General features: G+C 43.3%; 1 protein-coding gene across 1 annotated transcript; it reads left to right on the forward strand.

Moving 5' to 3' along the window:
• Positions 1-256: 256 nt before the first annotated feature.
• LOC137834222 (uncharacterized) lies at positions 257-18,695 on the forward strand. The gene is made up of 3 exons (XM_068642283.1): positions 257-569; positions 17,269-17,877; positions 18,592-18,695. The coding sequence occupies exons 1-3, from the start codon at positions 257-259 to the stop codon at positions 18,693-18,695; spliced, it is 1,026 nt and encodes a 341-aa protein (XP_068498384.1).
• The last annotated feature ends 5,173 nt before the right edge of the window (positions 18,696-23,868 follow it).

The raw sequence follows: 23,868 nt of genomic DNA on the forward strand, positions 1-23,868 counted from the left end.
GTTTTTGATACCTTGAAGCTTGTTGCTAGCGAGTACAATGCTCACGCCCTGACCACCTACTTTGGTAAGGGGACTCTCCCCTCATCCTTCTTGTTGTGAACACCCTGCTACCGGATGTTTGTTCCCCCAGACTATTCTACTCGTTTTATATTGTGCCATGTGACTTGCATCTCACGCCTCTATGTGTATTGTAATTTTGCATAGCTGCTTTGGTCCTAATTTCTGCTGCTTGGTCTGTTTTGATGTAGGATCGGTGATGGACGCCTCTAAAAGGATGATGCTGGCGAGAGCAATGAAGGAGGCTCGTGCCGCCAAGGCGAGCGCCTCCTCCGTCCCTGCTACTGCTCCGATCCCCCAACCAACTCTGTCACCGCCACCTCCGGTCACTGCCGAAGCTCCTTTAAGCTCATCTCCATCATCTCCACATAGTCCCGAGGCGCTTCCAACTCCCAGCTCTCCTCCGCCCATCGCCGCCGTTCCCCTAGCCACGGCCTCGTCACCGACTCCAACCCCCCTTGACAAAGGGAAACGGGTCTTGGAGATTTTATCAGATGATGAGGACTCGGAAGGTGTGGCACCTTTCAAGAGGAGAAAATCTACGCGGGTTCCTCTTCTGGTAGAGGCGTCGCCCCAGGGAGGGAACTCCTTCATGGACAACCCCCCAAGTGCGACCTCACTTCCCCCCACGACACTCCAAGAGGAAGGGGGCGAAGGCGCCGAATCTGCCCCGCCTCCGCCGCCGGCAGAAGTCACTGCTTCCCCTACTCCCGTCGCTGCCACCCTCGATTTCATCGCCATCCCTCCTCCAATCATGCATCTGATGAGGGGCTTCAGTGGCGGAACTATGCCAGAGGGTACCGACAGGAAGGAAGGCATGCCTTTCTACTTGGGGCCTTCTTGGCGGTGGCCCTTGAATGGTGCGCCCAGGCCAGAAACGCGGTCCTGCAAGCTCAAACTCTCCAGGCCTTGGAAACAAAGGCGACTACTCTGGAGGAGGAGAAAAGAACCCTGGGCGCCAGAACGAAGCTTACCAAACTTCCTTGAAGCGGGCTCAAGAGTCCAAAGCAGAAGCTGAGAGGCAACTGGCAGAGGCATTGGAGCTCCAGGCTGACTTTTATACTCGGGAAGTCGCCCTCCAAGTTCATATAACGGGCCTTCAGGAATTGGTCAAAGCTGATGCAGAAGTTCAAAAGGACTTGAAGGACCGTTGCTGTGAGCAGGCTGACAAGATGGAGCGGATGGAGGGGGAAATGGCCACCCAAGCCAAGGCTATGTGTTGGGTTTAATAGTGCCAAAGTTCAAGAGGGGGGGTGAATTGACCTTTTAAAACTTTCTCGCAGAAACAATGTTTAACCAGTTTTACAGAAAATAAATCGATTTATGTGAAAATGAACAGATTTATTTCAGCACTGTTTTCCTGTTTGAAACGCTTTTAATACAGCAAGATTAATCACAAGATTATGCAGTGAGAGTTTCCAGATGCACACACACAGATATCAGATTTGGAAAACAGTGAAACACAAAACAGCAAGCTTTAATTTCAAGCAAGTGATTAAGATTCAATTGATAGCATGCTAGTTAATTGAGTGACCTTTGCAAACAACCTGTTCCAATGGCTTTTAACAGACTATGAGTGTTCTTCTTGATGTCAAGCAATTTTCCAGAAATTAAGAGCAATGAATTACAGAACAGCAAGCTTCAACTTTAAGCAATTGTTTAAGGTTCAATTAATAGCATTGACAGTTTCTTGAGCAGCCTATCACAGTCAATCTGTTCCAATGGCTTTTAGCAGATTTTATATGTTCTTATCAGATTAAAACAACTTTTTCAGAAATCAAGAACAGTATGCACAGTGCCCAGAAAGAACAAATTTATTTTCAATTGAACAGATTTATTTCTTTGCTGTTTTATCAATTATGCAGAAACGAAATTGCAGAGAGTGAGAGAGAATGAACACAAGCAATTATACTGGTTCACTCAACCTGAGCTACATCCAGTCTTCACCAACAACAGGTGGAAATCACTAACATACAGTACCACCAAGTACAATTCCCACTGTTCTTGAAACCTACAAGAACTTAGGTACTCTTGCTGAAAAAACCTATTTCAGCATACACACACACCCACTCTTCAAGAACACCTATCAAGAAGAGTGTTCAACCAAACTATTACAAGAAAGAGATGTGAAACGAATACACCTGATTGAGGATACACAGATTTGCCTTAAACCAGTAGGCAAGATTGCTAGAACAGTAGCTGCACCTCACACCAAGCTTTTGGAACCAAACCATGAACAAGCACTTTGTGATTTTTGAAATCTTTGAAGAACAAATGCTAATCCTTTGAAATCACTTAACTCTCTGCTGTCAAAACTTGTTTTTTTTGCAAATGTATGAACTGTTTGAATCGTTATTAAACTCAGAAACAAGTTTGCATTTTATAGAAAGCCAGCTTATAACAGAATTTTGAAAAACAGTTAAAGCTGTTATAAAATGAACAGATTGAAAATAAAATGAACTGATTTATTTTCAAAGGCAGTTAGAGAATTTGTTAAGTGAGGAGACTTAGTCAACCATTCTGGTGCTGAGCTAAAATTGAAAAACGTTTAAGCTTGACATGGCACCAGAGGCAAAAAGAATCTATTCATTTACAGATGAACAGATTTATTTTTCAAAACGAAAACAGAGAAAGTTTAACTATTTAAAACTCAGTCGTTTTGAAAAGAAGAAGACTTAGTCAAAATACCTGATGCACAAAATCAAATTTTTACAAGACTTTAGCCAAGGCATCAGTGAAGAAAATGAATCTGTTTATTTAGAAAAGAACAGATTTATTTTTATGCAGTAAAACGTGTTTTTGTGTAAAACATGTGAAAAACAGTTTAAGAAAACTTATGCTTGTTCTTAACACATGGCCAGTGGTTATGAGGTGAGTTACTCAGCAAAAAGCTACTCTTAGACAACCTCTAAGCACTAACTAAGACATACTTAAAGCAAAGCAAAAATACATGAAAAGTACATAAAAGTCTTCATCAAACACTACATATAGGTCTTCATCAAACACAATCTTGAAGGGGCAGCAACCATCTTCAACAATCTCCCCCTGTTTGATGGAGACAAATCCCCATAGCTAACCTCATAGCTTTGTTGCTTTAAGTACTTGCACCAGATTTTAAACCAGAATTGCACCAGATTTTAAACCAGAAAAAAAACAGCAGTATTGCATAGCATAAGACATGGTTTTAAAGTGCAGAATTAACTCCCTGTTTCAGCTAGCTTCACCTAGCATGGTGAGCTATTTTTCTCCCCCTTTGGATTCATCAAACAACATATAAGCATAGGGAATAAAGGGATATAGAGCAGAAACCACAATCATAATAGTTCAGAAACAGAAAACCAAATTGTTCAACATTACAGAAACTTTAAAACTGATAAAGAAAGCATTAAAAGCAGAAAACTACTGATCCTTGTAGTAAAGCTCTGCAAGCTGTGCCTGAACTCCTTCAATCTGATTATCAAGGTGTTGGAACCTTGCATGAGTAGCCTCAAAGTGTGCCCTTTGTTCTGCAGACATGACATCAAGACGGTACAACACTTGCCTCTCAAACATAGACATTGGTTCTCCACGGTATTCTGGACTTTGATAGGCAACTATGGCATTTGCAGCAACTTCCTCGTGTTCAGATTGGGCAGCAGGTGAGTCATCATCCATAGGAACAGCTTCATCCTCATCCTCATGTTCTGCTTGAGTGTCCTTCTCCTTGAGAACCACCCACTTGTTTTCAATTTTGTGAAAACCCATTTTGGTGAGAGTTGAAGTATCAATCTCACTTACAGCTTTGATAGGGTCATTTCTCTCATTTGTAACATCAACACCAAAGTAATCAATTAATTTGGAAACAAGAATAGCATAGGGAAATCTGTAATCAGCCAACCTTTTTGACTTGAGCATGTGTTCATTGACAATGAACACCCAGTTTACCTTAATCTGGTTCATGATGCAATATAGGAGAATGAGATCCTCTTCATGTAAGACAGCATGGTTTGTCCCTCTAGGAATCAGTTGCCAAGCTATGATGTATGCAACTAGACGTGGAGTGAGGTTCAAATGCCCTGCATGGAACCTGTTTATACTCTCTGTAGGATTCCTCATGCAACTCTTATAATATTGCAGCTTGTTGAATTTTGAAATTCCACTGGTATTTCCCTTCCCTACTTTCAGTCCAGCATATTTTATTCCAGCCACAGAGTTCCACACCTCACTTGTGATCTTCATCTTAATTCCTTTCACATAAGAGACAACATTCTTCCCATCCAATGTGAGGTTAGTATAAAACACCTTAACCAAGTCAGGATAAACATTACCCGTTAATTCCAGTGCTTCAACACAACCCTTGTTTCTACCAGTTTTTCAGATTTCAGCCAGTTGAAATCCAGCACCTTGGGTATGTTGATCTGCTTCCTGCTTGTTTCATGAATGTAGGCATTGATGCCTTCTTCATTTCCAGCGAACCATCCTTCTAACACTCCTTGAGAGGTGGTTTTCTTTCCCTTGCTTTTATGTTTTTGTCTTGATGACGAAGCCATGTGTGAACCTGAATTCTTTTCTTGGTTTCAAATGGTGAGAATAGAAAGAGAATGGCCAATGTGGGTAGCAAGTATTCACACAGATTTATAGCAGAATAAATGGATTGATATGGCAGTTATGAGTGGATATGCATGAAGATATTATGCTCTGAATTTGTGCAGAGAATCTTTGAAAATATGCACCAAATATTTAGGGTCACGATGCATACACTCAAATTCTTATTGAGCACCCAAACCATCAAATCGGTTACATAACCATGACCAAAACCATCAAAGGTACAGAGGTTAATGCCCACTAAGTCAGTCAAGCAGTCAAAGATCAAAATTTCTCTTTCCTAGTCATCAATGCATATCAGTGCAGAAAATAAACACATTCAATTGCGAATAAACAGATTTAATTTTTCACTGCTAGGTACAATTTACATTTATAATACCCAATTCATTAAGCAGAAAATTAAACCTATCTTTGGCTAATGGTTTTGTGAACAAATCAGCAAGTTGTAAATCAGTACCAATGAACTTAATATCACATGTTCCATTAGATATGTGTTCCCTTAGAAAATGATGCCTTATTTCAATGTGTTTGGTTCTTGAATGCATGACAGGATTTTTGGTTAAGGTGATTGCACTTGTATTATCACACAGCAGAGGTATATGGTTAAGTAAGATACCAAAATCTTCAATTGTTGTCTTAGCCATATAGTTTGAGCACAGCAACTCCCTGCTGCAATGTATTCTGCTTCAGCAGTGGAAAGAGCTACACAAGCCTGCTTTTTGCATTGCCATGAGATCAAGCTTGATCCAAGCAAATGACAGGTTCCACTTGTGCTCTTCCTGTCAATTTTGCAACCTGCAAAATCTGAATCAGAATAACCAGTTAAGCTTAATGAAATATTACCTGGATACCACAAGCCAACTTCTTTAGTTCCTTGCAAATACTTCAAAATCCTTTTGACAGCATTGTAGTGTGATTCTTTAGGAGCAGATTGAAACCTTGCACACATGCACACTGCAAACATTATATCTGGCCTGCTGGCAGTAAGATACAACAGTGATCCTATGAGTCCTCTGTATTTGGTTTCATCAACAGAAATTCCAGCTTCATCATGATCCAAATGACAGCTTGTTGAGAAGGGTGTGCTGATTGGTTTACACTTGTCCATTTCAAATTTCTTCAGCAAATCCTTGCAATACTTTGCTTGACTCAAGAAAATGCCATCCTTGAGTTGTTTGACCTGCAAACCTAGAAAATAGTTCAACTCACCCATCATTGACATTTCAAACTCACTCTTCATGACTTTCACGAAAGCTTCACACAATTCTCCATTGTTTGATCCAAAAATGATGTCATCCACATATACTTGGACTAGAATTGAGTCATCTCCTTTCTTCTTAATGAACAAGGTCTTATCTGATGTGCCTCTGTCATAGCCTTGTGAGGTTAGAAAATCACTTAGCCTCTCATACCATTGCCTAGGAGCTTGCTTGAGTCCATAGAGAGCCTTTTGGAGTTTGAACACATATTCTGGATGTTGATGGTCTTCAAAACCTGGTGGTTGTGAGACAAATACCTCTTCATTTATATAGCCATTTAGAAAGGCACTCTTCACGTCCATTTGAAATAGCTTGAACCCTTTGATGCAGGAAAAGGCAAGCAGCAGTCTAACAGCTTCTAACCGAGCCACTGGTGCATATGTCTCATCATAGTCTATTCCTTCTTCTTGATTGTACCCTTTAGCTACAAGCCTAGCCTTGTTTCTGGTGATCACTCCATGCTCATCCATTTTGTTTCTAAATACCCATTTTGTTCCAATAACATTCATCTCAGGTATTCTAGGAACAAGAGTCCAGACCTCATTAAGAGCAAACTGATTCAGTTCCTCTTGCATAGCTAAAATCCAGTTGCTGTCCTTGAGAGCTTCATTCAAATTCTTGGGTTCAACTTGAGATACAAAAGCCATTGCTTCACAGAAATTGTTCAAGGATTTTCTAGTTGACACTCCTTTCTCAATGTTCCCAATGACATTATCAAGGGTTAAGTCTCTTGGGGTTTTCCACTCTTTTGGCAAACCTGCAGCTGCAGTAGATTCTTGTATAGCATGTGTATCAGCAGTATCAAAATGAATCGATTCATTTTGATTTAAAACAGATTTAAATTCATTACTGTCAAGGTCATCAGCAGTTTTAGATAGGCTATGATCAGTTTCATCAAAAACAACATGCATTGATTCTTCTACTATGAGCAACCTTTTATTGAAGACTCTATATGCATGACCATTCAAAGCATAACCAATGTGCACACCTTCATCAGATTTAGCATCAAACTTACCAAGATTTTCTTTGCCATTATTCAATACAAAGTATTTACACCCAAATACTCTAAGGTGACTCACACTAGGTTTTCTGCCCTTATACAATTCATATGGGGTTTTCTTAAGAATTGGTCTTATTAAGGTCCTATTTAAGACATAACCTGCAGTATAAACAGCATCAGCCCAAAAATACTTAGGAAGCTTAGATTCATTTAACATAGTTCTAGCAAGTTCCTCTAGTGATCTATTTTTCCTTTCAACTACACCATTTTGTTGGGGTGTCCTAGGGCTGAAAAGGTATGAGCTATCTCATGCTTCTCACAGAACCTCTCAAACTTAGCATTTTGAAACTCCCCCCCATGATCACTTCGAATTGATTTAATGCAGCAACCATTTTCATTTTGCAGAATTTTTGCTAATCTCTTAAAGGCAGAATAAGCATCATGTTTATGTGCAAGAAATAGAGTCCATGTAAATCTAGAGTAATCATCCACAACAACTAAAGCATACAAATTTCCAGCCAAGCTAGCAACTCTAGATGGACCAAATAAGTCCATATGTAACACATCCAATGGATTTTTTGTAGAGACAATATCCTTTAACTTGAAAGAGGATTTGATTTGTTTACCTTTCACACAAGCATCACAAAGCCTGTTGTCCTGAAATTTAATGTTAGGTAAACCAGAAACTAAATCTTTAGATTTCAATTTATTCAAGTGATTTGTGTGTATGTGAGCTAACCTCCTGTGCCACAACCAAGACTCATCACTTCTGGACAGCAAGCACTCATTTGAAGAGTTAGTTTCCATGATATTCAACAAGTAAATGTTATTCACTCTCTTACCAGTAAACAGTGCCTTACTAGATGAATTACTTGAGATTGTGCAGCCACTTGACTCAAAATTCACTTTGTATCCTTTGTCACAAAGCTGACTTATGCTGAGAAGACTATGCTTAAGTCCTTCTACATACAGCACATTCTCAATGGTTGTTGAATTCCCTGTTCCAACAGTTCCTCTGCCCAAAATCCTCCCTCGGTTATTATCACCATAGGTCACATGTCCTTCTGCTTTGAGCTTCAAGCTAGTGAATTTTGTAAGATCTCCAGTCATATGCTTGGAACAGCCACTGTCCAAGTACCACTGGTTTTCTTGCTTCCAATCTGCAAAACAGAATAAAAATATACAAATGGTACCCTTTTCAGTATAGGGTCCAGCACAGATTAACACCTTCTCTTTGGTAGCCATTTAGCTAAGTTCTTAGGCACAAGATGTTTTCTAGCAATGCAAGACCTAGATGTATGACCAGATTTCATGCAGTAAAAATAGGTTACATGAGATGCCTTTTTGCCACTGTTAAAAGCTGAAAAAACTGATTTTGCTGGAACAAAAAAACTTGAAAGCTTTTTGACATTGGTTGTATTTCAAGGGGTATAACCAAGTCCATTCTTATTGAAAACAACATTCTGTGATCCAAGGAGAGACTCAAGGTTTTCTCTGCCCTTGGTGAAATTGGAAAGGGTTTTCAGCAAATATTCCACTTGTTTTTCCAATCTTTTGCAATTTTCACAGTTTTTAATAGAGGCATGCAAGCAAGTCAGTTCAAGGCTTACCAAATCTGTTTTGGCCTTATGCAATTCTTCCTCAAGTGTTTTTACTTTAGGTGCAAGCACATTATTTACCTTTTGCAGCTTATTGCATATTACAGCTAGCCTATTGGCTTCCTCATGTGTTTCCTTGAAGGCAACAAGCAAATCATCATAGTTATCAGAATCAGCAGAAAAATTACTTACTGATTCAGAGCTTGACTCCTCATCCTTCATCATGAAGCACAAATTATTCTCCTCATCTTCTGTTGAAGAGCTGCTAGTTGAGGATACTTCATTTTCCTCCCATGAGATGTAGGCTCTTCTTCCTTTGTTCCTTTCAAATTTCTTGCTGGCAGATTTGTCCCTTGTTTGATTGTCTGGACAATCTGTTTTGATATGCCCTGTTTTGCCACATCCAAAGCAAGTATATTTAGAGGAATTTGAATCATTGGGTTTAGGATACCTTCTTTTCTGCTGGTTCCTATTTTTGCTTTTCTTCCTCAGGAATTTGCTGAATCTTTTTGTAAGAAGGCTGATTGTGCATCATCTTCAGCATCTTCTTTTTCTTCCTTGATCTCATCCAATTCAGTTGCTTTCAGTGCAAGCCCTTTGGGTTTTCTCTCTGTTGTTTCCTTCTCTTTAAGTCTTTTAAGCTCTAGCTCATGCTCCATCAGCTTTCCAAACAGTGCAGCAGTTCCCAATTTTGACAGATCACGGCTTTCAGACATAGCTGTCACCTTTGGTTGCCAGCTTCTGTCGAGGCACTTCAATATCTTTATGTTGAGCTCCTCTCTGTCAAATTCTTTTCCCAAGCCAGTGAGGTGATTCACAATGTGGGTGAATCTCTTCTGCACATCAGCAATGCTCTCCTCGGGTTGCATTCTGAACAGCTCATATTCTTGGATGAGTGCATGTTTCCTTGACCTTTTCACATCTTCAGTACCTTCATGAGTCACTTCTAAGACTTCCCACATCTCCTTAGCTGACTTACATTGAGATATCCTGAAGAACTCATCCATTGTCAATGCAGAGGTTATGATGTTCTTGGCCACAAGATCATGTTGAGCCTTCCTCCTTTCGGTCTCATTCCATTCTGATCTTGGCTTTTCCACTTGTTCATCCTTGACAACCTGCATTGGCACATAAGGTCCATTGACCACAGCTTCCCAAATTAATGCATCAATGGATTCCATAAAAATTCTCATTCTAACTTTCCAAAATGCATAATTCATTCCATTAAACATAGGTGGTCTATTAACAGCAGAACCTTCAGCAAAAAGCACATTAAACTCAGACATTATTACAGATAAACTTGATTAAAATACAAGTCCTAGCTTTTGATACCAATTGTTGGGTTTAATAGTGCCAAAGTTCAAGAGGGGGGGGTGAATTGACCTTTTAAAACTTTCTCGCAGAAACAATGTTTAACCCAGTTTTACAGAAAATAAATCGATTTATGTGAAAATGAACAGATTTATTTCAGCACTGTTTTCCTGTTTGAAACGCTTTTAATACAGCAAGATTAATCACAAGATTATGCAGTGAGAGTTTCCAGATGCACACACACAGATATCAGATTTGGAAAACAGTGAAACACAAAACAGCAAGCTTTAATTTCAAGCAAGTGATTAAGATTCAATTGATAGCATGCTAGTTAATTGAGTGACCTTTGCAAACAACCTGTTCCAATGACTTTTAACAGACTATGAGTGTTCTTCTTGATGTCAAGCAATTTTCCAGAAATTAAGAGCAATGAATTACAGAACAGCAAGCTTCAACTTTAAGCAATTGTTTAAGGTTCAATTAATAGCATTGACAGTTTCTTGAGCAGCCTATCACAGTCAATCTGTTCCAATGGCTTTTAGCAGATTTTATATGTTCTTATCAGATTAAAACAACTTTTTCAGAAATCAAGAACAGTATGCACAGTGCCCAGAAAGAACAGATTTATTTTCAATTGAACAGATTTATTTCTTTGCTGTTTTATCAATTATGCAGAAACGAAATTGCAGAGAGTGAGAGAGAATGAACACAAGCAATTATACTGGTTCACTCAACCTGAGCTACATCCAATCTTCACCAACAACAGGTGGAAATCACTAACATACAGTACCACCAAGTACAATTCCCACTGTTCTTGAAACCTACAAGAACTTAGGTACTCTTGCTGAAAAAACCTATTTCAGCATACACACACCCACTCTTCAAGAACACCTATCAAGAAGAGTGTTCAACCAAACTATTACAAGAAAGAGATGTGAAACGACTACACCTGATTGAGGATACACAGATTTACCTTAAACCAGTAGGCAAGATTGCTAGAACAGTAGCTGCACCTCACACCAAGCTTTTGGAACCAAACCAAGAACAAGCACTTTGTGATTTTTGAAATCTTTGAAGAACAAATGCTAATCCTTTGAAATCACTTAACTCTCTGCTGTCAAAACTTGTTTTTTTTGCAAATGTATGAACTGTTTGAATCGTTATTAAACTCAGAAACAAGTTTGCATTTTATAGAAAGCCAGCTTATAACAGAATTTTGAAAAACAGTTAAAGCTGTTATAAAATGAACAGATTGAAAATAAAATGAACTGATTTATTTTCAAAGGCAGTTAGAGAATTTGTTAAGTGAGGAGACTTAGTCAACCATTCTGGTGCTGAGCTAAAATTGAAAAACGTTTAAGCTTGACATGGCACCAGAGGCAAAAAGAATCTATTCATTTACAGATGAACAGATTTATTTTTCAAAACGAAAACAGAGAAAGTTTAACTATTTAAAACTCAGTCGTTTTGAAAAGAAGAAGACTTAGTCAAAATACCTGATGCACAAAATCAAATTTTTACAAGACTTTAGCCAAGGCATCAGTGAAGAAAATGAATCTGTTTATTTAGAAAAGAACAGATTTATTTTTATGCAGTAAAACGTGTTTTTGTGTAAAACATGTGAAAAACAGTTTAAGAAAACTTATGCTTGTTCTTAACACATGGCCAGTGGTTATGAGGTGAGTTACTCAGCAAAAAGCTACTCTTAGACAACCTCTAAGCACTAACTTAGACATACTTAAAGCAAAGCAAAAATACATGAAAAGTACATAAAAGTCTTCATCAAACACTACATATAGGTCTTCATCAAACACAATCTTGAAGGGGCAGCAACCATCTTCAACAATCTCCCCCTGTTTGATGGAGACAAATCCCCATAGCTAACCTCATAGCTTTGTTGCTTTAAGTACTTGCACCAGATTTTAAACCAGAATTGCACCAGATTTTAAACCAGAAAAAAAACAGCAGTATTGCATAGCATAAGACATGGTTTTAAAGTGCAGAATTAACTCCCTGTTTCAGCTAGCTTCACCTAGCATGGTGAGCTATTTTTCTCCCCCTTTGGATTCATCAAACAACATATAAGCATAGGGAATAAAGGGATATAGAGCAGAAACCACAATCATAATAGTTCAGAAACAGAAAACCAAATTGTTCAACATTACAGAAACTTTAAAACTGATAAAGAAAGCATTAAAAGCAGAAAACTACTGATCCTTGTAGTAAAGCTCTGCAAGCTGTGCCTGAACTCCTTCAATCTGATTATCAAGGTGTTGGAACCTTGCATGAGTAGCCTCAAAGTGTGCCCTTTGTTCTGCAGACATGACATCAAGACGGTACAACACTTGCCTCTCAAACATAGACATTGGTTCTCCACGGTATTCTGGACTTTGATAGGCAACTATGGCATTTGCAGCAACTTCCTCGTGTTCAGATTGGGCAGCAGGTGAGTCATCATCCATAGGAACAGCTTCATCCTCATCCTCATGTTCTGCTTGAGTGTCCTTCTCCTTGAGAACCACCCACTTGTTTTCAATTTTGTGAAAACCCATTTTGGTGAGAGTTGAAGTATCAATCTCACTTACAGCTTTGATAGGGTCATTTCTCTCATTTGTAACATCAACACCAAAGTAATCAATTAATTTGGAAACAAGAATAGCATAGGGAAATCTGTAATCAGCCAACCTTTTTGACTTGAGCATGTGTTCATTGACAATGAACACCCAGTTTACCTTAATCTGGTTCATGATGCAATATAGGAGAATGAGATCCTCTTCATGTAAGACAGCATGGTTTGTCCCTCTAGGAATCAGTTGCCAAGCTATGATGTATGCAACTAGACGTGGAGTGAGGTTCAAATGCCCTGCAGGGAACCTGTTTATACTCTCTGTAGGATTCTTCATGCAACTCTTATAATATTGCAGCTTGTTGAATTTTGAAATTCCACTGGTATTTCCCTTCCCTACTTTCAGTCCAGCATATTTTATTCCAGCCACAGAGTTCCACACCTCACTTGTGATCTTCATCTTAATTCCTTTCACATAAGAGACAACATTCTTCCCATCCAATGTGAGGTTAGTATAAAACACCTTAACCAAGTCAGGATAAACATTACCCGTTAATTCCAGTGCTTCAACACAACCCTTGTTTCTACCAGTTTTTCAGATTTCAGCCAGTTGAAATCCAGCACCTTGGGTATGTTGATCTGCTTCCTGCTTGTTTCATGAATGTAGGCATTGATGCCTTCTTCATTTCCAGCGAACCATCCTTCTAACACTCCTTGAGAGGTGGTTTTCTTTCCCTTGCTTTTATGTTTTTGTCTTGATGACGAAGCCATGTGTGAACCTGAATTCTTTTCTTGGTTTCAAATGGTGAGAATAGAAAGAGAATGGCCAATGTGGGTAGCAAGTATTCACACAGATTTATAGCAGAATAAATGGATTGATATGGCAGTTATGAGTGGATATGCATGCAGATATTATGCTCTGAATTTGTGCAGAGAATCTTTGAAAATATGCACCAAATATTTAGGGTCACGATGCATACACTCAAATTCTTATTGAGCACCCAAACCATCAAATCGGTTACATAACCATGACCAAAACCGTCAAAGGTACAGAGGTTAATGCCCACTAAGTCAGTCAAGCAGTCAAAGATCAAAATTTCTCTTTCCTAGTCATCAATGCATATCAGTGCAGAAAATAAACACATTCAATTGCGAATAAACAGATTTAATTTTTCACTGCTAGGTACAATTTACATTTATAATACCCAATTCATTAAGCAGAAAATTAAACCTATCTTTGGCTAATGGTTTTGTGAACAAATCAGCAAGTTGTAAATCAGTACCAATGAACTTAATATCACATGTTCCATTAGATATGTGTTCCCTTAGAAAATGATGCCTTATTTCAATGTGTTTGGTTCTTGAATGCATGTGATCTTTGACTAGTCATAAAGAAATTAAATCCATTCTTTCACAATGCTGCCAGAGAGGAAACAATCGGTTGTTTCGAGGAAACAATCGGTTGTTTTTCTGCAGCTTTTAGACATATAGAGTTTTTCAAGTATTTGACTGAGAAGGATTCAAAAATAGATGTAATTATTCAGAGAAAGAGTTTTTAAGCATGAAATAGTAATTAACAAATTAAAGGCAGAGTTAAGGAAGGTCTTATCCTTTTATGAGGTCCCTTTTATGAGTCATTTGTTTGTGATCAAGAAGCTTCTATTGACTTTTGAAAAGACTTGGACTGGTACATAACATTGATTCAGTTCCAGTGTTAATCTCTTCCTTCCAAGAACCTGATCAGATGACTTAGAGCCTCATTTTCTTCTAGATTCCCTGCATAAACATGAATTCAAGCAACAAGGTTTGGTCCCCTTACAAATGTGGGTCCATTTGATTTGTTTTTATCATTTGAAACCTCACAACCTTTGGGAATCCATTTCATAAAACCTCTAGGAATAAAATATTTCCTTATTTTGCAGAATCTGACAGAATGACCTCTCTTCATGCAATAAAAACATGTAACAACTGGTTGTTTCGACTTAACAATCGGTTGTTTTACTGGCAGTTTTGAAAAATTATCGTACTTGTTCTGTGGATTAAAACCTAATCCAGCTCTTCCAAAAACACAATTTTGAGATGCCAAGACATTCTTAAAGTTGGATTTTCCTTTTGAAAGCTTATCCACAGTACTAACAAGATAATGTACTTTCTTTTCAAGATTTTCACAATTTTCACAAATGAGAGTGTCACACTTGCAAGAAGAGTTTTTGCAATGATTTTCTAGATTTTCAAAATCATTTTTTGATTTTTCCAGCTTTTCTTCGAGTGCCTTACCTCTCTTTTCAAGCCAGTTGTTAAGCCATTTCAAACGGTTGTTTGAGAGAACCAATCAGTTAGTTTCTTCATGTGTGTCTTGAAAAGTGATCCTGCCTGTTGACCAGAACGTTGGAACCTGCCTCGTCAAAGGATCGACGTGTGCACCGCTTCAAACCTCCGTCCTTCTTCAAGATCCACCTCAAGAACCTGCAAAAGAACAGAGCGGCGCCGCTGCGGCCGATCGCACTCCAACGCCCAAGTCAGTGACCGAACCACCAAATACTAAGAGCAAGAACACTCTAGAACTCTCAAGGAACCGTGCAATGTTCTCTCTCACAGTATGCTCAAGAACTCGCAAGCGTAAAGAGTATAATCTGAACGTGCGTACCTCAGAAGTTCGTTGGGGAACCCTTAAATACCTGGTTACTTTCTCTCTCCTGGCAGTTACAGACCTGGACACGTGGCTCGCATCCAGTCGTACACGTGCCATCATTTGGAGCCTCCTTGACTTGGGCGCTGCTTCTGACTCTCTTTTTGGCTAAGTTACTTATGCATGGTACTGCCCAGTGCATAGCTAACTTGGGAGTGCAATCTCTACTGGAACTGGCGAGTTAGGGTGCCTTCGTATACCTTCCCTGTGGTCTCGCCGGCCGCCTTCATAATCTGCACCACCTTCATCTCTGGCGATGTGCTTGCTCTGGCGATCTCCAATCACTTGGTCGCCTGGGTTTACATCTGGCGACTTCATCTTTAACCCGGTGATCGCCGGTTCTGGTATGCTGGAGATCGGAACACGCCAACTTGATAACTGGCGACTTTACGAGCCCCCCGACTTCCTCCCCTTCTGCCAACCTGGCGCCTTGTCAACACGCCTATACTGTAGCTGGATGCCACATCATCACTTCCGACTGCCAGGGCGGTACACAAGCCCCCCAGTCTTAAGCGAAGACTTGTCTAGCGAAAAGACTAAAAGAGTCACGTCATCTACGTGGCACTGGCGCAGAATTCCAAGCGGTTGCACTTTCTGCTCCTCTGACGCTCCACCAATTATTCCCCATCGTTCGACACGTGGCTTCATCAACGGTTACCTTCAGTTAACGTTTGCGCTTCCCAAACCCATTTCGAAAAACCCTTAAACCCATTTTCGCTCCACTGTTCCATCACTTTTCTTCGTATCCTCAAACGCTCCAACTCTCTTCTGCAAAAAAGCTCTCAGCGTTCTTCAACATTCTGAATCACCAACATTCTTCATCGCCTTCCTGATTATAAAAAGGTACTTCCTTTCCTTCTTCTACTGGTTTTTCCTGCATTTTAACCGATTCGCATCATCCTTTAACTGTCTGGTGCATACGTTGTGGGTTGTTTTTGCGATTTCTCCTTCTTCGTAACTTAGGGCTCTGTCAACGTCACAACGAACCTACGTTCGTTCGTTTTTCACCTTTCTTCCATGATCGAGTCAGCCTCTGTGAACCCTGATCATTTTTCCTTTTCTTCTTCCTTTGCAGCTTCAACAATGACTCGCTCAAAGATCACCCCAAATCCTCCTCCTTCATCACGAAACCCTTCCTCACGAGCACACGACCCACCGCGAGCACGCGGCGCTTCGTCTTCTCAGGCTGAGAGGCCTGCACCTTCCCGCCCCAACCTGGCCCAGGCTACTCCGCCTGTCACCGGAGGAGCCTCCGTCCCCCCACCAGACTTCAAAAAACTATATCCCTGGGCCAACTCGACCCTGTTGGGGGAAACATCTTCTGTGAACACTGCTGGGGCAGTTCTGCGACTGACGAAGGGGGATGAACCTCACCAATCATTCCACAAGGAGCACGACGAGAAGATGACAGTGCTACCTAGCCCCCCTGGCCTGCCAGTTTGCGCTGACGACAAGGCAAACAGCGGTGGACCCTTCTGCTTCGTTTACACAACCTTATTCAAGAAGGTGAAACTCAGGTTTCCCTTCACTCGCTTCGAGAGGGAGCTTCTCACCGAGCTCAACATCGCCGCCGCCCAGCTTCATCCCAACAGTTGGGCGTTTGTGCGGGCGTTCCAAGTCAAGTGCGACCATCTGGGGTTGCCAGCATCTGTAGATGTCTTCTTATTTCTCTTCGAAGCCAAGCACCCAGGAGACCGCCCGTGGGTAAGCTTGAATGGGATTGCTGGGAGGTCGATCCTCTCCATCTTCCAGCAATCCTATAAAGACTGGAAGGGAAAGTTCGTCCAGATACGCCCCAGCGACAAGGACTCTTCCTTGCTCGACGGTTTCCCCTTGTACTGGGTAAACAAGGGGAAGAAAGAGTCCAAAAGCTGCTTTAGGAGACCCAGAAGTCCTGATAGCATGGGCGCTTTGGACAGAGATCTCTGTTTTTTCTGGAAGAGTGTGGCAGACACCAACATCACCTTCCTCACCACCACACTTATCTGCTTCGAGTTCTTCGAGGACCAACTCGAAATTCGAATAGGTTAGAACGTTTAAATTCTTGTTCTAATACTTACTCCTGTTAACTGTTTCTGGGCGTCTTGTGCGTTGTGCGCAAGACTTTGGTTTTATTTTTCAGCACCCTTTATCTGCTTTGCTGCGTATTGCCTTATGCATTCATTTTCCCTCTGAACTAACCCTTGCATTTTTGCTCTATGCAGATAATATGTTGGGCCAGGGCAAGCTCGCTGAACTGAGGGCGCTCGCCCGAACCCACGGGTTGGCATCGGGTTCAAAAATCGTGCCAAACTTTGTGGTGGAGATCGCCGCTGCTCAAGGCAGATCGCCACCCAGGGGCCCGACTTCCTCTGAGGCCCAATCCGCCAACCAAAGAAAGAAGCTTGTCCTCAGGAAACCCAAGAGGAAAGCTCCCCAAGTAGTCCATGAGGAGGAAGAGGAAGACGACGAGGTAACAGAAGATGGACTGATCACGAAGAGGAAGATGGTGGCACCTTCTTCTCCACCTGCTTCACCAGTCCAAGCCATTCCATTGGCATCTGCGCCACCTGCGGTTGAGGCCCCCGAGCCAAACTTCATGGAGGACCCCCCGAGCGCCTCCACACCTTGTGCAACAGTTGGAGGGGGTCCTCCTTCAAATGCCTCAGCCGCAGATGTTGCTCCAATCGGGGATGAAGTTGTTCATGACTCTCCAATCTTAATTACTGAGTCCCCGACGTCGCCACCTCGCCAAGAAGCACCTGCTGATCAACCTACTAAAGAAGGTGGCGGCGAGAGCCAACAACAGGCCCAACCGGCGCCTCCACAGGCAGGTCTCTCCACCGAGGTTAAGAGGATGTGGGAGCCTGTCTCTGCTAAACTGAAGATGATGGCAGAAGACTTCCCCACCATTATCTCTAGAGCTGTGGAGAGCTCCACCAGGAAGCTCCAGGACGACCTCTTCAACCTCCGAACTGAGAATAGCACTATGAGTGTTGAGGTGGAGAAGTTGTCCTTCAATCTGACACTCGCGGAGGTTGAACACTCCCGAGTAGAAGATGCGATGAGCACTGAGCTCCGGTTGGCGCGCAAGGAAGCTACCGACCTCCGCCATAAGGTACAACTCTTGGCTCAAGAAAAAATCGAGCTGGAGAGCAAGATCGTGCCTTATCGCGTCAAGGTGGCTGACTTGGAGGCTCTCATAAAAACTGACACCGCCAAGGTGAAGAAACTGGAGCAAAGGTCAGCTGATCGGGAGATCTTCCTGGGAAAGGTGGAAAAAGAAAGGGATGACACCATGGCGAAACTTGCTGAAGCCAATACAGAGAAGGGAAAGATCGCTGCTGAACTGGGCCAAGTGCAAGCAGAATCCAGGAAGGTTGTTGAAGACCTTCTCCAGGCTCAAGAAATCAACGAGAAACTCAAGAAGCAAGTTGACGAGCTGGAGCAGCAGAACAAGGGGCTGAAGGAACAAACTGAAGAACTCAAGAAACAGATTGAAGAGCTTAATCTGAGTTCTGCCCAAATTCTGGCTGCTGGATTCGAAGCTGCACGGGAACAGTTCGCATGCTTATTCCCTGATCTGGATCTCAGCATGGTGTCCCTCAACAACGAGGTGGTGGATGGGAAGGTGGTTCCCGCTGAAGACTGATCAATTTCCTCCATCCACCACCTTTATGCTTTCTCTTTGTATTTTGTAATGAACTTTTTTTTTCTTTTTCTGTTTATGTACCCCGAACTGATATTTACTTAATGAAATTACCTTTGCATTTCCTCTTGTAACTTCTTTGGCTGCTTTAACTTCCCTTGCGCAATTTACTTCAGAGAAATGACTTAGTAATTTCGTAGGCACGATCTTGTACTTAACTGTTTCGAACCATTTCAACTTCGACTAATAATCACTTTAACAACTTGTAATCTTAAGGCAATCAACCTTAGCACAAAATTACTCTTCAAGCGACGAACTTTAACTCCACTATTGGCTTAAAGCATTGCTTTACCCGATCTGCTTCATCAAAACAGGTTTTTAACTTTCTCGCCCCTGTTTGGACTTTTTCCGGTCGCCAAAGACTCTTGGCGATATCAGCTTCTTTCTGGCTTCATACCTTGGCCATTGTTCTTCATCTGGGGTAGAGGCGCCTTTCGGATCCTCTCTACCCTCCTGAACTTCAGAACAAAAGACCGGGTCGCTAGGCGTTCTCTTCGAACCTACCTTAACCACCTTCCAAACTTCGTCCACCCTTAACACCATACCTGAACTCGTTCGAGACGAGAAGGATTTTACCTTGCCTGAACTCGCTCATCGGCGAGAAGGTCTTTTACTTGCCTCTACATTGCCCCGGGGGTTACATCTTCTCGCCCCCAGAAACACTGAGGACTTTTCACTGGTGCCTCTACATTGCCCCAGGGGTCACATCTCCTCGCCCCCAGAAACACTGAGGACTTTTCGCTCTTCCTCGCCTGCACTCGCTCGACGGCGAGGAGGTCTTTAACTCGCCTCAGGACGCGCGAGGGCGTTGAGGTCTTTTAGCTGGTGCCTCCGATCGCCGAAAGACGATGAGGACTTTAACTTTAACTTGTGCCTCCGATCGCCGAAAGACGATGAGGACTTAAAACTTTAACTGGTGCCTCCGATCGCCGAAAGACGATGAGGACTTAAAACTTTTAACTGGTGCCTCCGATCGCCGAAAGACGATGAGGACTTAAAACTCTTTAGAAAGCATGCAATATATCTTTAACTTGCCTTAAGCCACATACAAGTGACAAGGTCTTTCTTCAAAACTTTCTGAAAACAACAGGCACGCAATCTAAAACAACTTGTACTTTGAAAACTTCTCTTTATTGGGTGGCCTCATTAAAAACCCTCCTTAGGGAAAAAAGAGTGCCCCCTTCAAACTGTTTTAACAGAGACATCGTAATATAACTTCGTGTTTGTCTTTACTTACAAGGCTTCTTAACTGTAATACAACTTCAGGTGCGTGGCGTTCCAAGTGCGAGGAATCGCCCCTCCTTCCAATGTCTCTAAGCGGTAGGCGCCATTCCCGAGCGCCTCGGTTATTCTGAACGGCCCCGTCCACTTGGGCGATAGTTTATTCTCCATCTCGTACTGGTGGGCTTTCCTCATCACCAGGTCACCTTCTCTAAACTGTCTTGGCATCACCTTCGAGTTGTATCTTCGTTCAATCCTTCTCTTCACCGCTTCAGCCTTCAATCTCGCCTCTTCCCTGACCTCATCCAGTAGATCCAGGTTCAGCCTTCTCTCTTCATTCGAGTCTTCCTCTACGAAGTTCTGGAATCTCGGCGAGCTCTCCTGGATCTCTACTGGAATCATTGCATCACTCCCATAGACCAAGCTGAACGGGGTCTCATGGGTTCCTGACTGCTCGGTGGTGTGGTACGCCCAGACTATGCGGGGTACCTCCTCAGCCCAGCTTCCTTTGGCTTTCTCTAGCCTTCTCTTCAAACCTCTCAGCAACACCCGATTAGCTGACTCCACCTGGCCATTCGTCTGAGGGTGCTCGACGGATGCAAACACTTGTTGAATTCCCACCCCTTCGCACAGCTTCTTCAACAGGTGGCTTGCAAACTGAGTCCCATTGTCCGACACCAGGCGCTTCGGCACTCCAAATCGGCACACAATGTTCTTCCACACGAAACCTTCGATCTTGTGGGTGGTGATCTGGGCCACTGGTTCTGCATCGATCCACTTGGTGAAATACTCAATCGCCACCACCAAGTACTTCATCTACCTGATCGCCAGTGGGAATGGTCCCAGGATGTCGATTCCCCAAGTATGAAACGGCCAAGGGCTGTAGATCGACTTCAACTCCTCGGGCGGCGCCTTGTGCCAATCGGCGTGCTGTTGGCATTGTTTGAAACATTGGGCATACTTCTTGCAGTCTTCTCTCATCGATGGCCAGTAGTAACCTGCGCGCAGAGTCCTTGCGGTCAGAGCTCGACCCCCGACGTGGCTTCCGCATATTCCTTCGTGGAGCTCTGCCATGATTCTCGTGCTCCCCATGTATACATTCCAGGAGTGGGTGAGTGAACCCGAACCTGTACAGATCGCCATCAATCAATGTGTACTTGCTAGAATTTTTCTTTACCTTCCTAGCCTCTGCCGGATTCAGCGGGAGAAGGCCATCTGCCAGGTACCGCTTGTACTGTGTTATCCAGGTGTCTGGCTCATGGGTAGCGCAGACCTGTGCCATGTTCACCCTCTCTCCCCGACACGCTCTAATTCTCGGCGATCTCAACGTTTCTTGCATTAACTGCTTGTGACTTCTTGCCGCTTTTTCCGTCGACCTGCTTATCTGAAGAACCAGGTGATCTGCCACAAATACCCTCGGCGTCTTCAGAGTTTCTTGAATCACCGTCCTCTGCCTACCCCCCTTGCCTGAACTGGCGAGGTTGGCCAGCAAGTCAGCTCGGGCATTCTGCTCTCTGGGCACATGCACCACTTCAAAGGAGGCAAAGGAACTCTTCAATTCCAGCACATACTCCAAGTAAGCCGCCATTTGTGGATCTTTAGCCTGGAACTCGCCTGTTACTTGTCCTGTGACTAGCAGCGAGTCGCTCTTAGCCATCAACACCTTGGCTCCCATCTCTTTGGCCAGCAAAATCCCGGCGATCAGTGCCTCATATTCTGCTTGATTGTTGCTGGCTTTGAAGGCAAACCTCAAAGATTGTTCGATCAACACGTCGTTGGGTCCCTCCAAGATGACTCCAGCACCGCTACCCTGCTGGTTCGACGATCCATCCACCGAGAGTACCCAACGGAAGTCGTCCCCTTCAACTCGTGTCGCCTCAGATGAGAGCTCAACCACGAAATCTGCAAAGATTTGCCCCTTGATCGGGCCTCGGGGCTCATACTTAATATTAAACTCTGACAGTTCGACTGCCCACTTCACCATCCTCCCAGCGACGTCAGGCTTCTTCAACACCTTCTGGATGGGCAAGTCAGTCATCACCAGAATCGTGAAGCTGTGGAAATAGTGGCGCAACCTCCTCGCCGAAAATACCACAGCCAGCGCAACCTTTTCCAGGGCCTGATATCTCGTTTCGGGGCCCTGCAACACCTTACTAACAAAATAAATAGGCTTCTGAGCCTGATCTTGATCCTGGGCGAGCACCGCACTCACCGCCCTCTCAGTTACAGCAAAATACAACCTGAGAGGGGTTCCCACCAGCGGTTTACACAGGACCGGCGGGCTCGCCAGATATTCCTTCAGCTTGACGAAGGCTTCCTCGCACTCCTTCGTCCAAGCAAACTTGTTATTCGACCCTTTTCTCCGCTAGCTGACACGAAGCGAGACAGGGCTGCCATCCGACCTGTTAGCTGTTGAACCTCCTTCACCGTAGCTGGGCTCCTCATCGCCAAGATGGCGGCACACTTATCAGGGTTGGCCTCTATGCCTCTTTCGGTTAAGAGGAAACCCAAAAACTTTCCAGCCTCCATGCCGAAAATGCATTTCTCTGGATTCAGCTTCAATTTGAACTTGGCGATCGTCGTGAACAACTCTTCCAAGTCTGCAACGTGCTTGCCTTTCTCTGGCGAGGTCACGACCATGTCATCGACGTACGCTTGCACATTCCTTCCCAGCATCGGCGCAAGTACTCGATCCATCAACCTCTGGTATGTGGCCCCCGCGTTCTTCAGCCCAAACGGCATCACCTTATAGCAGTAGCACGATCTCTCGGTCATGAAGGCGGTCTTCTCTTCATCCATGGGATGCATCTTGATCTGATTATACCCCGAGAAGGCATCCAGGAAGCTCAACAACTTACACCCTGCAGCACTGTCCACCAGGGCATCAATGCTTGGCAAAGGGTATGAGTCCTTCGGACAAGCTTTATTCAGATCGGTGAAATCGACGCACATGCGCCATTTCCCATTACTCTTCTTCACCAGCACGACATTTGCCAGCCATTCAGGGTACTGGACTTCCCTGATGTGGCCTGCAGCGAGGAGTTTCTGTGTTTCGTCCCTAATCGCCTGCCTCCTCTCCTCGTTGAACTTTCTTCTTCTTTGTCGCACTGGTCTTACCAGGTTGTCCATCGCCAGATGATGGCACAAGAAGTCGGGATCGATCCCGGGCATGTCCAAAGCGGACCATGCAAACGCATCCAGATGCCGTTCTATCACCTTGGCGATCTGGTCCTGGAGCTCATCCTCCAGGGATCTTCCTAGCTTGAAGATCTTTCCCCCGATTTCTCTCTCGAGCCACTGCTCGACGGGTTTTGGTCTGGTCTCTCTAGCGATCACCGCCCTGGCGATCACCGCCCTGGCGATTCCCAGTTCTCTCGCTTCCTCAGGGCGATCCCTGGCCTCTTCCTCCTCCAGACCAACGTTCCCCTCCCCTAGCTCAGCATCCACCATCTCCACGTCTCTTCCGGCGGTCTCTTCTATTTCCGTCGACCTGGGCTTCATACCGGGAGGCGGGGTGGTTGTCACGTAACTCACCGATCTTTTGTTTTTCAAGCTATTCTCATAGCACTTCTTCGCTTCTTTCTGATCGGATTTGATGGTGATCACCACCCCCTCCATAGATGGCAACTTCACCTTCATGTGCCGAGTTGACGGTATGGCACCTATCCTGTTGAGCGTGGGTCTTCCCAACAGGATGTTGTATGCTGAAGGAGCGTTTACAACAAGATATTTGATTTTTTCCGTTCTTGAACCCGCCACATCTGTAAACGTTGTCCTCAACTCTATGTACCCCCTGACCTCCACCTGGTCACCAGCGAAACCATACAAGCACCCTCCATAGGGCCTCAGCTGGTCAAGGGGCAACTCCAGCTGCGTGAAAGTCGGCCAAAACATC

The sequence above is a fragment of the Phaseolus vulgaris genome, chromosome 5, assembly GCF_000499845.2.
Source record: "Phaseolus vulgaris cultivar G19833 chromosome 5, P. vulgaris v2.0, whole genome shotgun sequence".
In the NCBI taxonomy this organism is placed as follows: Eukaryota; Viridiplantae; Streptophyta; class Magnoliopsida; order Fabales; family Fabaceae; genus Phaseolus; species Phaseolus vulgaris.